This window comes from Emericellopsis cladophorae (assembly GCF_022114955.1).
Source record: "Emericellopsis cladophorae strain MUM 19.33 chromosome Unknown NODE_3_length_1261782_cov_116_963312, whole genome shotgun sequence".
NCBI classification, from domain to species: Eukaryota; Fungi; Ascomycota; class Sordariomycetes; order Hypocreales; family Bionectriaceae; genus Emericellopsis; species Emericellopsis cladophorae.
The window spans coordinates 961,937-975,076 of NW_026250928.1; the positions used below are offsets into that span (position 1 = coordinate 961,937).

Below are 13,140 nucleotides of genomic sequence, written 5' to 3' on the forward strand. Positions count from 1 at the left end.
AAAACGGGGCTATCTTGGTATTGAGCTTATGGAATTGAGCATAGAGTCATTATCAGCTTGTTCTTAGCTACTCAAAGAAAATATCAACTATGAGGAGCGCAAAAACCTATGTCACGCCGCAGTAACGGTCCAACGGGGCTAGGTCCGTGAGTAAACATTCAGGGGTTGAACAGTGAACTCGGGAACTGCACCTCCACTGGAACGGCCTAGCCTACCCGCCCCCGCCGCAGGCCCCACCTCCAGTCCCTGCGCTGCATTCCCGGCCCGGCTTACGCGGCCGCCCACTGGAGTCTAGCGCCGCGGCCCCTGCCGGCCTTCAATCCAGCGCTTGCAGTATACTGTGTATACGATGTGGACAGTCGATCTGCCTTCACTACTACATACATGTACTTATACGACCTGCCTCTAAGGGTCTATGTGTCCGCCCGCCGTTCCATTGCATCTATGCCTCGGCGGTGCCGATTTCGTCCGATGCTGTCCTCCCGAGTCCCAACTTGGACAGTTCTTGGTCATGCGGAGGCGGACTGTACATGTACACACTTGTAGCTACATGTATCTGATTCCATCATCGGCGAAGTGAGGTGATCCTCGCGCGAGTATTCGTAAGCTTACAGAAGAGCCTACAGGGCCTACCTCCCCTCAATATGGTTTCCAAAGGATGAGACGTCCGGACCACGGCCATCCTCGCTTCAAGTTCCACCATCGTTCATGCTGTTTACAATGGCTATTGACGCATATCTCCAGGTCTCTACTTATCGCTCGTCAGAGCGAGCAAAACGTCAAGATGCTCCATCTAAAACCTCGATCACAGCATTTCCAAGTGCCCGATCGACTGCATTGACCCTTCGCCAGCTCGTTGGTTTCGCAAGGCCTTCCGCTGCCAATCATACCATGTCGTATGCCCTTGTCCAGTACTGCCTCTGCCGACTGCCCATCCCTCACCTCGAACGACTTGGACATCTCAACATTCCCTTTGCACTCCACGCAGCCCCGTTCCAATTCCTCCAGAAGCACCACAGTGCCTTTGGTTTCGCCTGGGTGGAGAGGCTGGTCTGGAGAACACACGATCTGCACAAGCCTTACAACTTCCTCCGACCCGAACTGCTCTTGGCTCAGGAGTCTAGCTCCCAGAGACTTGTCGCGATCCTCACCATCATGCCTGGGGAAGATTACATTCGACACTATGCGAGCATGCTGGAGGTGGCCCAGCATGCCGGCGCAATCCACCCAAACGATGGAACAATCCACTGCGTGCTCTACCCTCACCTCACGCAGTCCATCATGACGTGGACCGGACTGACCGAGCTCTCTGCCAATGTTGAGCCGGGAGACATTGTCGTTCTCGGGTTCGTGGCCGAGCTGCTTCCACGTTTCGCTTCTCTTGTACCTACGTCTCGAGTGGTTTGGCGACAAGACTCGCCGTACTACGGTCTGGTCCGGCTTGAACTTCGTCCGGGGCTCGTGTTCAGCCTCGTGGGTGCCAAGTACAGCTATTGGGGCAACCTAGGTGGACGCGTTGTCACGGAGCTTGCTGCTCGCAGACCACGGGCCATTTGTTACGTTGCTAAGCAGGGAACACTGCTGTCGCCTGACGACATCCACTGTCGAATCTACTCGCCTACTCGATACTGCGTCTTTGATAAAGGACAAGCCTGCTGGCGGGGCGATGACCACCCAGCCATACCCACCAACCCACTCTCATCCAAATTCCCAACCTTTGATCGAGGCCTGCATGTGTCAACTCCCACAATCGTCGAGCAGGATGTGGAGTTCCGAACGCAACTGGAGACCCATGGCGCTGCGTCCATTGACAACGAACTGGCGCAAATGGCAAGGGCCCTCACGGACCTGCACGAAGATAATCCTTCCATGCACCGTATTCAATTGCTGCCCATCATGTTCATTACTGACTATCTTCGAGGCCCAGAAGAGTTGGAAATGGCAGTGCCATTCGACCTGACATCGCGGAATCAAACCGTACAGCGCAACAAGGAGCTCTTCCTCGCCAGGGCTGCCCACCTGGTGCTAGAAGCATTTGATGTCATCCAGCGTCCCAAGGCCGTCATAGTCGGGACGGGCTATGGTGTCAAGACCATTCTCCCAGCGCTGCAAAGGCGCGGCGTGGAAGTCGTTGGACTATGCGGTGGTCATAATCGTGCCAAGACTGAGACCGTCGCGACAAAACACAAGATCCCATGTGTTGATATCCCCTTGGAACAACTGCAGGCCTCTCATGGCGCCAATTTGCTCTTCGTTGCTTCGCCGCACGACAAGCATGCTGCCCTCGTCCAGGAGGCCCTCGACCTCGGCGGCTTCGACATTATATGCGAGAAGCCACTCGCCCTTGACAAGGCAACGATGGGACATTTCATCGACCAGGCGCGACGCTCTCCTCAGCTGTGTTTGATCAATCACCCTCTTCGCTTCTACCCGCCGCTCATCCATCTGAAGACTGCCACAAAAGAGCCGACCAACATCCTGTCCATCGACATTCGGTACCTCACCAAGCGCCTTGCGAAGCTCATTCATTGGAACCCTTGCTTCTCCAAAGCGGCAGGAGGGGGAATGATGCTTGCAATGGCCACTCATCTCCTTGATCTCATCGAATGGCTCACAGAGTCTCGACTCGCCCATGACTCGGTGAAAAGCATCAGCACGTCCAACTCGATTGCTCCTCTGACAAATGAAGATGCCCAACTCGCCAAGGCGCCCGATGTTGAGTCAGCGTTCAAGATGAGCGGCTACTGTCCACCCTCCACGAAATACTCGATCGACTGTGACGGGGCTGCAGACACCGAACTCTTTTCTGTCACTATCAACCTTGCGAATGAAGATGAGCTTCGATTTATCCAGCGAAAAGGAAGCCCTATACTGCTGGAACAGCGCTGCGGGGGCCGGGAGTGGTTGCCCTTCAAGGTGAGCTTGGAACACCGCATTCGTGATGGCTCTCCGTGGCAAGTATCCTTTCAGTACTTTGTGGAAGAATTGGTGGAGGCTATTTGCATGAGCAAAAGGTCGGCATTTGTGGACAAAGCGACTGGCTTTGAGGACTATGTCAGACAAGTTGGGCTCTTCGGGTCCAGGGTGGGCATAGTCTGATCGCCTCAATATCCCTTGCCGTCGATCTTGGTGCCACACCAGCCCTTGGTGTCTTTGCAGCTGGTGATGATATCGTATTTTGGTACATCGGCTAGTCTAGTTGTGGACAACGAAAAGTATTGGTCCTGTTTTAAGTTTGCACAATTTTATAATTACTCAGTTTTTCTTATCCAAGTCAACAGTCACTATCCAAACTAATTGGAATGACCCATCGCCTGGCCCTTGCACTGCGGCATTGACAAACAGTGTGCTGCTTGAAGATCCGAATTCTGACTCATGGACCCCTGTTGCCCTCACGGCCCTCTTGAAATGGTAAGCCTGCTCTCTTTCGCCCTTGGCTCGGATGGCGCCGTCGTCGTCGAACTTGGTTGGTCTCAGGGTCGCAATCGACTCGATGACCTGCGACTTGTCGTTGTCGATGCATGTGTAATGGTTCAAGTCCTCCGTCCTAGTGGACTCTGCGCGATCCTTCCAAACTGCATGTTTTGCGCCCCAGGATTCGTGTATATGGCCGAAACAGTGGACGCGTGGCCACGCCCATGCGACGGAGGAAAACAGTTGAGGGCAACCCAGGCGCTGATCGGCCGCTCTGTCGAGTATCCCTTGCGGTGGGTTGTGGGCAATGACAACGTCGATGCCTCGTTCATGTTGGCTGGCGCAAATCCCAGACCGGTCGTGCCCTCGGTCTGGATGGCATTGGAACCCCCAGTTACTGTTGTTTTTTGACGGGGTGAAGGGACTAGCAAAGACAGTGAGTCTTGCTCCATTCCCCGGGGTGAACGTGTAGGTGCCCTCTTCGAGTAGTAGCCTGATGCCGTCGCCCATCAGGATCCCTTGAGCCTGAACTACTCGCCCGTAGGCGTCGTCTAGGGATTTCTCATCCAAGCGTCCGTCGTTGAGCCGCAGAGATTCTGTTCTTATCATTGCGAAGGCGCCATCGTCGAGCGTGAAGTCGTGATTGCCGGGTATGATGAGTTTCAGAGGAGCATCTATTTGGGCAAGCAGTGACAGCGTGCTGCGGTACTCCTCGAGTTTCGAACCTTCTATCAAATCTCCGCAGTGAATGACCACGTCGACTGGTTCCTATGGGACGAACCCCGATGGGATGATCTCGGGGTCTGCGTGTGCATCCGAGAGAATCAGCAGTTTCGTGGGGATCTTGAACGATTCCATGTTCGATAAGGCGTACGTTCAAACTGGGAAAGATTTACAAGAGCAGGTAAGATGGCTTTTAAATGTTTTAAAGGTAGGTAAAATCAGGAAAAAGATATTCGAAGCTTTGGTGGCCTTGCGCGTTATGTGCCATGTTGATGCACAGGTCACAGGTAGCAAAGGTTAATAGAAACTTTAATGGATAAGTGCCAATATTAACCTCAAATTGTCCCTATGCATGAATCAATTTTCATCAGAGCTTTCTAGAGTCAGTGAATGCATGTAGGTTGATATCAGACAATTGATGTGTTGTTGTTCAACAGTCCACGGTTCAATGGCTCATGGTTGCCAGCTACAGTCGCTGATAGAGGCCGACGACAAGATCACCCTCGCCTTTCACGACCTGCCAGACATCCAGATCGTTCGCTTCGATGGTGCCACCGGTAGAGATAATAGCATCACATAGCAGATATGTCTCGCGTGGGTCGTTGACAAGATAGGACTCAGAGGACCCGAGTACACGCTGGATCTCGTACGTATCCGGTGGGACGCCAAGACGTTCAAGAAATGTTCGCACCATGCGCACATGCTCGGCCACGATCCGCGCCGGCCTGTCCGCTGTCCACGCGCGGGGATCAACCTGCTGACCACGTCGGCAGATGAGCGCGAGCGAAATGTCCATGTCGGGCGTCGAAGCCACGAGCCGCGCGACCGTCGGGAAGTTGTCCATCACCGAGCTGTATGTCACTGCACCATCGAGCATGCCCTGCGCGAGCAGGCCCGGCATGTCCTTGGGCCTGGTCGGCACAAAGTGCACGCGCACGCCCTCGCCGAACGCCCTGGCGAACTGAACCGCGTCGACAATCTCGTAGCTGACGCGCAGGCAGCGGCCCTTGGGGCGGATGAGCTTGACGCCAAGCTCCGCGAGCGCAAAGACGTCCGTCTTGTCTGCATACTTGTTCGCCGTCACCCCAATCGCCTTGGAGCCAGGCGGTGTAGCTGGTCGTGTAAGGACGGTGTCCGCGTCCTCGTCGGCGAGTGCACTCACTCGCGCCGGGGCCAGCCCTACTCGGCGTGCATACGTGCTCGCAAGTCGAACCATCGCTTTCGCTTCCTCGTGCGCCTTGTGAGGCGAGACAGCGGCGGTGAGCTGCCAGATGTGCTCCCCCATGAGCGCGAGTAGACGCTCGGACGCGGCCTCGTTTGCGGACGCAGACCGCAGACGTGAGCGATCATGCGCGGCAAGACGCTCGTACAGCGCCCGGTAGCGTGGCGTAAGGGTAAGCGTCTTGTCCGTGAGCACCTCCCGCGCGTGCAGGCCGTACGGCTCGCACGGGGCGACCATCTCGTACTTGTGAAATGGGCGGTCCGCAAGGGGCGCGCGGAGGAGGCTGTTGAGCCGCGTCCACTTGTTGAGGATGGCTTCTTGCACGGAACTCCCGCCGGCGCGCCAGACGTCCTTGTCAAAGGTGTCTTGACCGTTCGCCTTGGTGACCTCGCGCCACTTGATGCGCATGCAGTCCTGGTTGATCTCGGACCACATGGTACGCCCCGTCGGGTCGAGCATGACGCAGCCGTCTTGGACCTCGAGCCCGATCTGGTGGAGGTAGTGCTGGATCGTGAAGAAGATGCGGATCGTCCATCCCACGGACGCCTCGACGGCCTGCACGCCATGCACGAGCTCTTCTGGCACACACTTGTCCCCCAGCGGCTTTGCGCGCGCCGTGAGGAAGCGGTTGTAGAAGACATCCTTGCCGATGGACGCCTCCATGAGATGGTAGAACGGGTGCGTCGCAGGATTGATGCCCTTGTACGTGTGGTTCGGGTTCCGCCAATCGAAGCGGACGTATGGCCCTCGCTTATACTGGCCCGTCGGCAAGGTCACACTGGGGTCGTTGACCATGCCGAAGAAAGAATGCTTGTCTGTACCCGCGCAAAGTTCCTTGTACACAGTCTCGATCTGCGTGATCTCGGTGCTGCGCGCCCAGATGAGCCCATGCGCGTTGAGGCCGGCGTACGTATGGCTGATGCCTGCGCGATGGAGCATCTCTAGGAAGAGACGGGAGCCGGTGGCACGGATGGCACTGAGACCGGAAATCTCTGCTGTCGCCTGCTTGCTGTGCGAGTAGATGGTCGGCTTGAGGAAGATGAGGATGTAATCATCAAAGTGGCGGGTCAGGGGCGTCTCGACCTTGTAGATCTGTTTCGACTCGCCCTCGAGGACCAGTCGAAGGCGCAGCGAGGCATTGGCATCGTGTGCGTTGTCGTAGTGGTTCACGAGTGCATACACGAGGCCCGGGTCTTGAAAGCATTGCGCGCGGACGTCTTCGGGAGTGAAGATGGAGCTTTCGCCGCACTCGATGGCGATGATCTCCTCCACACGCTGGGCGTAGTCCACGCCGGGAATCACCGCGCGAGGATTTGCCAAGGACGCGACCTCGTCGGGCGTCAATGTGCTCAAGGCAAGCCTGGAGAAGAGAGCGAGGGCCTTGGGGTTGCGGGCGAGAGAAATGATACCAGAGACGGTTTCGTCGACGTCCTTCTTCCCGGTATCCACGACGGGCAGGCCATGGAACGCGGCTAACTCCTGATGCCTTGTCAGAATTGTCCAATAGGAAAGAACAGTGAGTGAGTAGAACGTACAAGAAACCGTGCGCGGAAGTAGAAGAGGGCCTTTTCGGACTCCCACTTGTCCGTGCTGGGCCGGTTCGCGAGCCGCGCTTGGAGCACGGGGAGCTCAGCATCCAGGATGATGCGCACGATTCTGCGGTGAACTCCATCTTTGTCCGTGTATGATGTGGGAAGGGGAGCACGGTCGTCGTCGGCGAGCTGTAACGTGAATTTGTCAAAGGACCTGACGACGAGGGTGTCTTCGAGTGCGGGATCTTCGTCCCCACGAGCATAGACGACCTCACCGGCCGCTCTCAGGGCGGGAGCGAGTGTAGACTTCCCGGTCGCGTCGTTGCCGTGCAGAACAAGGGTATAGGCCGACTCAGACATGGCGGGCGATGATGGGAAGACCTGTTACTTGGCAGCGAGTATTCGTCTAAGTAAGTGAGAGAGTAGGCCGAAGTGCAGTGTTACCTCATAGGCCAGTAGGCGATCTAAGTTTAAATAGTAGATCATCTGTAGAGTCAGGTACCTTCGAGTGGAGAATCTACCCACATCATTAACTCGTTCAACAGCTTGACAGCCAAGGTACCAGGATCTGACATGATAGTCGTACAGTAAGGAGGGATGTCACAGGCAACGCACTACGACCTTCCCAACTCGTTCCGACGATCATGTACAAAGATACTTTGTGACATGGCTGCCTATCCTGCAGGAGAAGTGTCGTAAGCGCAATGCGATGCGACAGCAGGGGAGGCAGCCCAACGTACGACTGCGGCGGTGACCGGCGAGGGTCTGGTACCACCCCTGAGCTCGTCAGCAATGGCGGTCCCTGCTCTTGACAATGTTGTCTGTCCACTGGATCACAAAGTTCACAGGCTTCACAGGCAATGCTAGTGGTGTGGAAGCAGTGTGTTTATATAAACTGTCTGGCAACACATAGCGTATCATACTCGTCAACGATGCTGGCTACGACTGAGAATGTACTGCTGTCGCTCTGCTCCCCACGTTGGCAGCACTATCGACAACGGCGCGGGTTGCTTCTCTCCACCCTGCCAAACGTCTGGATCGAGGGTACGAATTTTAGTGCATTGTGGCAGCTGGAGTCCATTGTCCTCTGGAATGCCCTCCTCCTCCAGTCTCTCGATAGCGCGCAGCTGCTCGGGATTCGCTAATTGACGAAGTAGAGCCCAAAACTCTGCGTCGGACACCTGCCACAGCACCTGATCGTCTACTGCCCCTGCCGCCACCAGTTCGCCTATCACCCGGCCTGTACGCTGATACATGTCAATGTGGGCCGGGCTGGACCAGATATCTTTGTCGGCAGTGATGTATGCGCGAGAGAGATGCAGCGCTACATGAGGGTCGTCCAGAACCAGCAGACGGCGGGTCGCTGTAGCATCGGGAAACGCCTTTAGCGAGCCTACAACCCTCTTAGCGTCTTCCATGGAAAGCTTGCCGAAGCTGACGGCGTCGCGCAAAGCATAGTCCAGGCGATCGGCACACAGTTGAGGCGATGGCATCTCTACCAGTGGGAACAGTTCTTCTTCGAAAACATTCTGGTTGATGCCATGTTTGGTGAGGATGTCCGGCAGCCGCGTGGTCTTAAGATACCGTGTCTTGTGGACCTCGTGATAGCTCCCTTCCCCAGGCTTGGAGAGGGCGTGGTCGATGACGTGACTGAGGGTGGTGTGAGAGATGTCATGGAGAAGAGCAGCGACCTGTTCTTCGATCGTGGCACCGACTCTTCGCACGAGGATGAATGCGCCGACCGAGTGCTCGAGCCGTGTGACTTGCGGCGTCAGGCCCAAGAATCCAGTGACGCCATGCTGGCAGATGCCTCGCAGTCTCTGCAACTCGGGGCTTTGGAGAAGCTCTACGAGGACTGCCTCGTGGACCAGCTCCTCTCCGTATAGTTCATCTCGAATTAAGATGCCATGGTTCTCGATGAGTTGGTGTGTCTGGAGGACGCCGGCACTGGTAGGAGGTGACATGTCTGTTGGACCAGTTCGTTTTGGTATATTGAAGCGACCGAAGCAAGAGGAGGGGGAAAGCCTGAAGGTACGTGCGCGGTCGAGGAAGAAGCGTGAGACAGGCTGAGCAATCAATGGCAAGCGTTATTCAGTCGTCGATGAATGGCCATTGAACAGTTCCGCACGGGCTTGGCGCTCGGAGTTTTTCACCATATCATCTGCCTTCGTTGAATGTTGCTTTAAGCTCATGCCGCCATGACGAAATGTCTTCAGTTGGATCTCGGTCCGCTGTCACAATGGACATGGAGGCGGGGCTACCCTGGCTACCCTGCAAGCAACATGCAAGCAACATGCGAGCTGACTGTCCACTCCACAACCCCCAATGCTACATCGCCGGTCCGGGAACTCTGTATGGTCCAACAGGACCATGCTGAAACTGCCATTGGGTACCTGAGCGCCTTAGGAGGGGTAAAGACGGAGAAATCGGTCCCCTGCCGTTACGAAGCACCGCGTGCAGCAAAAGGATGGCTGACGTTGCCTACAGTAGCATCGAAGGAATGTGCTCTCTGTTAACTCGGTCGTCAGACGTAGAACTGTCTGCACTGTGTACTCCGTAGAGCGAAGAACAAAAACAATGTAACGAAACGACTTGACTTCTCGCTTATACGCCCACTTAACTCCGTCCAGCCAGGGTACGTACATGTATTGACCTGTGATGTAATTAGAGAACATGAAGTCTACTGCTGTAACTCGAATGGTGCATATGTTCCTTATGGTCTGAGTGCCGTCAATGGATATCACATCAAAACGCATCTGCATATGTGAGTAGTGCTAGACAAGGAACGGGCCGCGCCGGGATAGTTCGAATACTTCTGTATCTAGCGAGGAAATGTTTCACTACAGTAAGGTGTAAATCTCTACAGTACCATTATACGAATATATAATATAAAGTATAGAGCTACTGAATACTCTTTTTCAGTATTCGTTACTAGTATATAATATTTTATATTAATCCCTAAGTAACAGAAAGAATTAATATTGAAAAAAAAAGAATGAAAGACGAACTAACCTTTTTCTTTATCATAGTAGAAATCGTCACGTGATGAAGTCAGGTGTCGGACACGTGACCGCTTTGGTGGAGGCACGGCCCGAGTTTAGTGTGTGTGTGTGTAAGTGTTCATGATCAAGGAAATAGTAGATTTTAGGGGCCTAGAAAAAAGGCTATTTGAATTGATGATCAAGAGGCTGATTTTTTGAGGCCTTCAACTGTGTGTTGGTTGTTTTTTGTTGATGTGTGCTGATTCCTTCATTCCAGCCATCTCCAGACCCCTCTTTGCTTAGTCACCGCGGTCCGACCCCTTTCGGTCTGACATCAGGTCCTAGTTACTAGGTACGCAATCTTTTGCATTCACTGCATCCCCACCACGAATTCCACTCAAATTTTCTCAACTACCTGGCCTACCTCACACCACCCTGCAGATACCACCCTCACAAACACGACCATGCCTATCTCAAAAAAGGACCGGGTTAGTCACAACCCCGTACGCTTTATCCTTGCACGCTGACGTGTCCCAGAGAGCGCGTGAGCAGAAGAAGGGTGACGCAGACGGGACCCGCGCGCCTGTCAAGGCCAACGGCCTGCCCGTCAAGCCCGCCAAGCCGACCTCCATCGTAAACCAACCCTTCCTCCGAGCGATCCCCTAAACGTATAGTAACGGATACTTAATAGTGCGCCAATTGCCGCAAGGAGATTGTCAACACCAACAAGATCCAACTCGAGAAGCACGCTGAGACGCACGACTCCAAGGCATGGCCCAAGGAGAAGTGCTGGCCCAAGGACTTCCCTACTGCTACGTAAAGAGTCGGGGCCGCAGTCATGTTTGGGCTGCTCTCTATCTTGGCGGAGACTCGAGTCTCGGTGCTGTCTGGCACGCAAGGCGCGGTCGCCTCTATCGTTACAGGAACAGGGTGGATGAAACCTGGACGTATTCCGACTGGCGCCAGTGAGGGCGACTGAACCTCAGCGCTGGATGATTGAATGAGGTGTTGGCGGGGTTCGAAACGACTCTTAATCAAAATCAGCGGGCTCATCATGGCCTTAACGCGTCATGAAACCACACCCTTTCTCCAAGACAGCAACACTTGACCATCTTCGTCTTGGCAACTCAATCAGAGTTCCGTCAGGTGTTGAAAACTTGCGGAAAATGGCCAATCGGCTGCCGAAGACGTTAGTTAAAGGACAATACCAGAGTAGAGTAGAGTACGGTCTCTTCTTGTCCCCGTATCTTTGCCTGGACTATGACTGGAATGCTGGTCTAACCTTGCAAATGATAGAGCTTGGGAAAGAATGACTACAGGTTAACTTGCAACCTTGTCTCCAAAGATCAGGGTGTTACCTGCAATCTGCTCTCGGAAGACAAGTAACAGCAACTCCTTTCGAATGCTTGCTATACTAGGTGCGTCGAAGCGTGCGCGGTACTCCTTTTGGACTGCCTAAAGATTCCAAGGGTCAGGGAGTCCAAGGTGATAAAGCCTCAAGGTGCGGTTTGACACTTCGGAGTAGAATGATATCCACTGCAATGATACACATTCCCAATTCGACACTAAATCAACATCTCCGGGGCTCTTATCTTTAGCAATACGTGAATTGACGCTCACTTCCATATGAAGCACGAAGGGACCAGCGCTCATGTCTGCGACCAGGCCATCACATTTCGTCTTAGAGGTCTGCAGACTTAGGTAAGCTTTGCTCCAGCCACGCCAAGAAAATAACAATGAACAGTGGGAAGGGCTCGGAGTTGTAGACACTCCACTGTTTCTCACTACAGCCGCGCGGCTATGAGTAACCACTGCATCTGCCGGCGACATTGGTAATCCGAACCAGTCCAGGCGCAGATATTCAGCTGTTCCTCACTGCAGCCGCGCGGTTATGAGTAACCACTGCATCCGTCGGCGACATTGGTTTGGTAATCCGAGGCAGTCCAGGCGCAGATAATCTCCAGAGCACTCCGTGGTTTGCGGGTCCATAGGGCCTGTTACTCGTTCCATCCCTCTACGTGCCAAGCTCTCGCTGTTCACGATGACCGAGAGGCTGCGGTGTACCGGTGACAGGCTCCCGACTCCCCACACTAGGCCGCCTTATCGTTACCGCATTTGGCGATTTCAGGAGTCCGGCCGGACTTGGGAGCCGAGTCCAGAGACTCCGCACTCAACTCCAAAGTCGAGCAGGCATTTCAAAGAGGCATGCAATTCTAGTACGCAGGAAGGCAGGGCCTGATTGTGTATAAAGATATCGCAGTGGTACTCTAGATGTAAGAAGAACAAGCTCACAGACCAACCATTCTACATCAACACTCCGCAATGTCTGCTCCCCTGCCCATCAAGCTCTACATGCACAGCGGTGCCGTTGGCGGCCCCAACCCGTACAAGGTCCTCATCGTACTGCATCATCTTGATATCCCCTTTACAAAGGTGGCCACCGACGATTCCAAGGCGGAGTGGTACGTCAAGGACATCAACCCCAACGGCCGCATCCCGGCCATCGAGGATCCCAACACTGGTCTTACGTTGTGGGAGAGCGGTGCCATTATCGAATACCTTGTCGACGAGTATGACAAGGGGGGCAAGATCAGCGTGAAGAACGGCAAGGGAGCCTGGGAGGCAAAGCAGTATCTTCATTTCCAGATGTCCGGGCAGGTGAGTTGGCTCCCTGGATCCTGTGTGCATCAGCAGGCTCGCAGCTTCTAACAAGTGCAAAGGGCCCCTACTTTGGCCAAGCCGTCTGGTTCTACAGGTTCGGCGACAACATGCCCGACGGCAAGAAACGCTACCTAGAGCAGGTTGAGCGCGTGATGATGGTCCTCAACAACATCCTCGAGGGCAAGGAATATCTCGTCGATGACAGACTGTAAGTCGCCTCCCCCACCCCCAGCCCCCTTGACCTTGCCGTTGTCCTAACCGTCGCAGAACGTATGCCGACCTCGCATTTGTACCGTGGAACATGGTGGTGCAAAAATGGCCCCTCTTGTCGGACCCTCTCTGGAAGCCGTACCAGATTGAGGAGAAGTATCCCAACTTTGTGAAGTGGCAAAACAAGCTTTGTGCGTTGGATGCTGTCAAGAGGTCCTACGAGCCATGAGACAGGTGGCTCGGTCGACGTCGAGTGCAGAGCATTGCACTTGATACACTGGAGAATTTCGCAACGAAGAGTGCTCTATTTCCATGAAAATCTACCAGAACCCGATGCATATATGCCCGAAACGCCGGCCAGTGTAATGGTATCACAAATACAAACCGTCATGTCCCG

The 13,140-nt window shown here is 54.4% G+C and overlaps 6 protein-coding genes across 6 annotated transcripts; 3 read left to right on the forward strand and 3 right to left on the reverse strand.

Annotated features, from left to right (window-relative positions):
• Positions 1–891: 891 nt before the first annotated feature.
• Positions 892–3,099, forward strand: J7T54_008103 (uncharacterized protein; the record flags this gene model as incomplete). Its single annotated transcript, XM_051502699.1, has 1 exon — positions 892–3,099. One exon carries the CDS (start codon positions 892–894, stop codon positions 3,097–3,099), a length of 2,208 nt encoding a protein of 735 aa, XP_051365865.1.
• Positions 3,100–3,104: 5 nt separating this feature from the next.
• On the reverse strand, positions 3,105–4,272 carry J7T54_008104 (uncharacterized protein; the record flags this gene model as incomplete). The annotated part of the gene is made up of 4 exons (XM_051502700.1): positions 3,105–3,195; positions 3,344–3,575; positions 3,813–4,114; positions 4,196–4,272. 4 exons carry the CDS (start codon positions 4,270–4,272, stop codon positions 3,105–3,107), a joined length of 702 nt encoding a protein of 233 aa, XP_051365866.1.
• A 331-nt stretch (positions 4,273–4,603) lies between these two features.
• Positions 4,604–7,251, reverse strand: J7T54_008105 (uncharacterized protein; the record flags this gene model as incomplete). The annotated part of the gene is made up of 2 exons (XM_051502701.1): positions 4,604–6,838; positions 6,895–7,251. 2 exons carry the CDS (start codon positions 7,249–7,251, stop codon positions 4,604–4,606), a joined length of 2,592 nt encoding a protein of 863 aa, XP_051365867.1.
• A 566-nt stretch (positions 7,252–7,817) lies between these two features.
• On the reverse strand, positions 7,818–8,855 carry J7T54_008106 (uncharacterized protein; the record flags this gene model as incomplete). The annotated part of the gene is made up of 1 exon (XM_051502702.1): positions 7,818–8,855. One exon carries the CDS (start codon positions 8,853–8,855, stop codon positions 7,818–7,820), a length of 1,038 nt encoding a protein of 345 aa, XP_051365868.1.
• Positions 8,856–10,336: 1,481 nt separating this feature from the next.
• J7T54_008107 (uncharacterized protein) lies at positions 10,337–10,692 on the forward strand (the record flags this gene model as incomplete). The annotated part of the gene is made up of 3 exons (XM_051502704.1): positions 10,337–10,360; positions 10,410–10,505; positions 10,564–10,692. 3 exons carry the CDS (start codon positions 10,337–10,339, stop codon positions 10,690–10,692), a joined length of 249 nt encoding a protein of 82 aa, XP_051365869.1.
• A 1,502-nt stretch (positions 10,693–12,194) lies between these two features.
• J7T54_008108 (putative glutathione s- protein) lies at positions 12,195–12,972 on the forward strand (the record flags this gene model as incomplete). Its single annotated transcript, XM_051502705.1, has 3 exons — positions 12,195–12,530; positions 12,593–12,741; positions 12,801–12,972. The coding sequence occupies 3 exons, from the start codon at positions 12,195–12,197 to the stop codon at positions 12,970–12,972; spliced, it is 657 nt and encodes a 218-aa protein (XP_051365870.1).
• Positions 12,973–13,140: the final 168 nt, after the last annotated feature.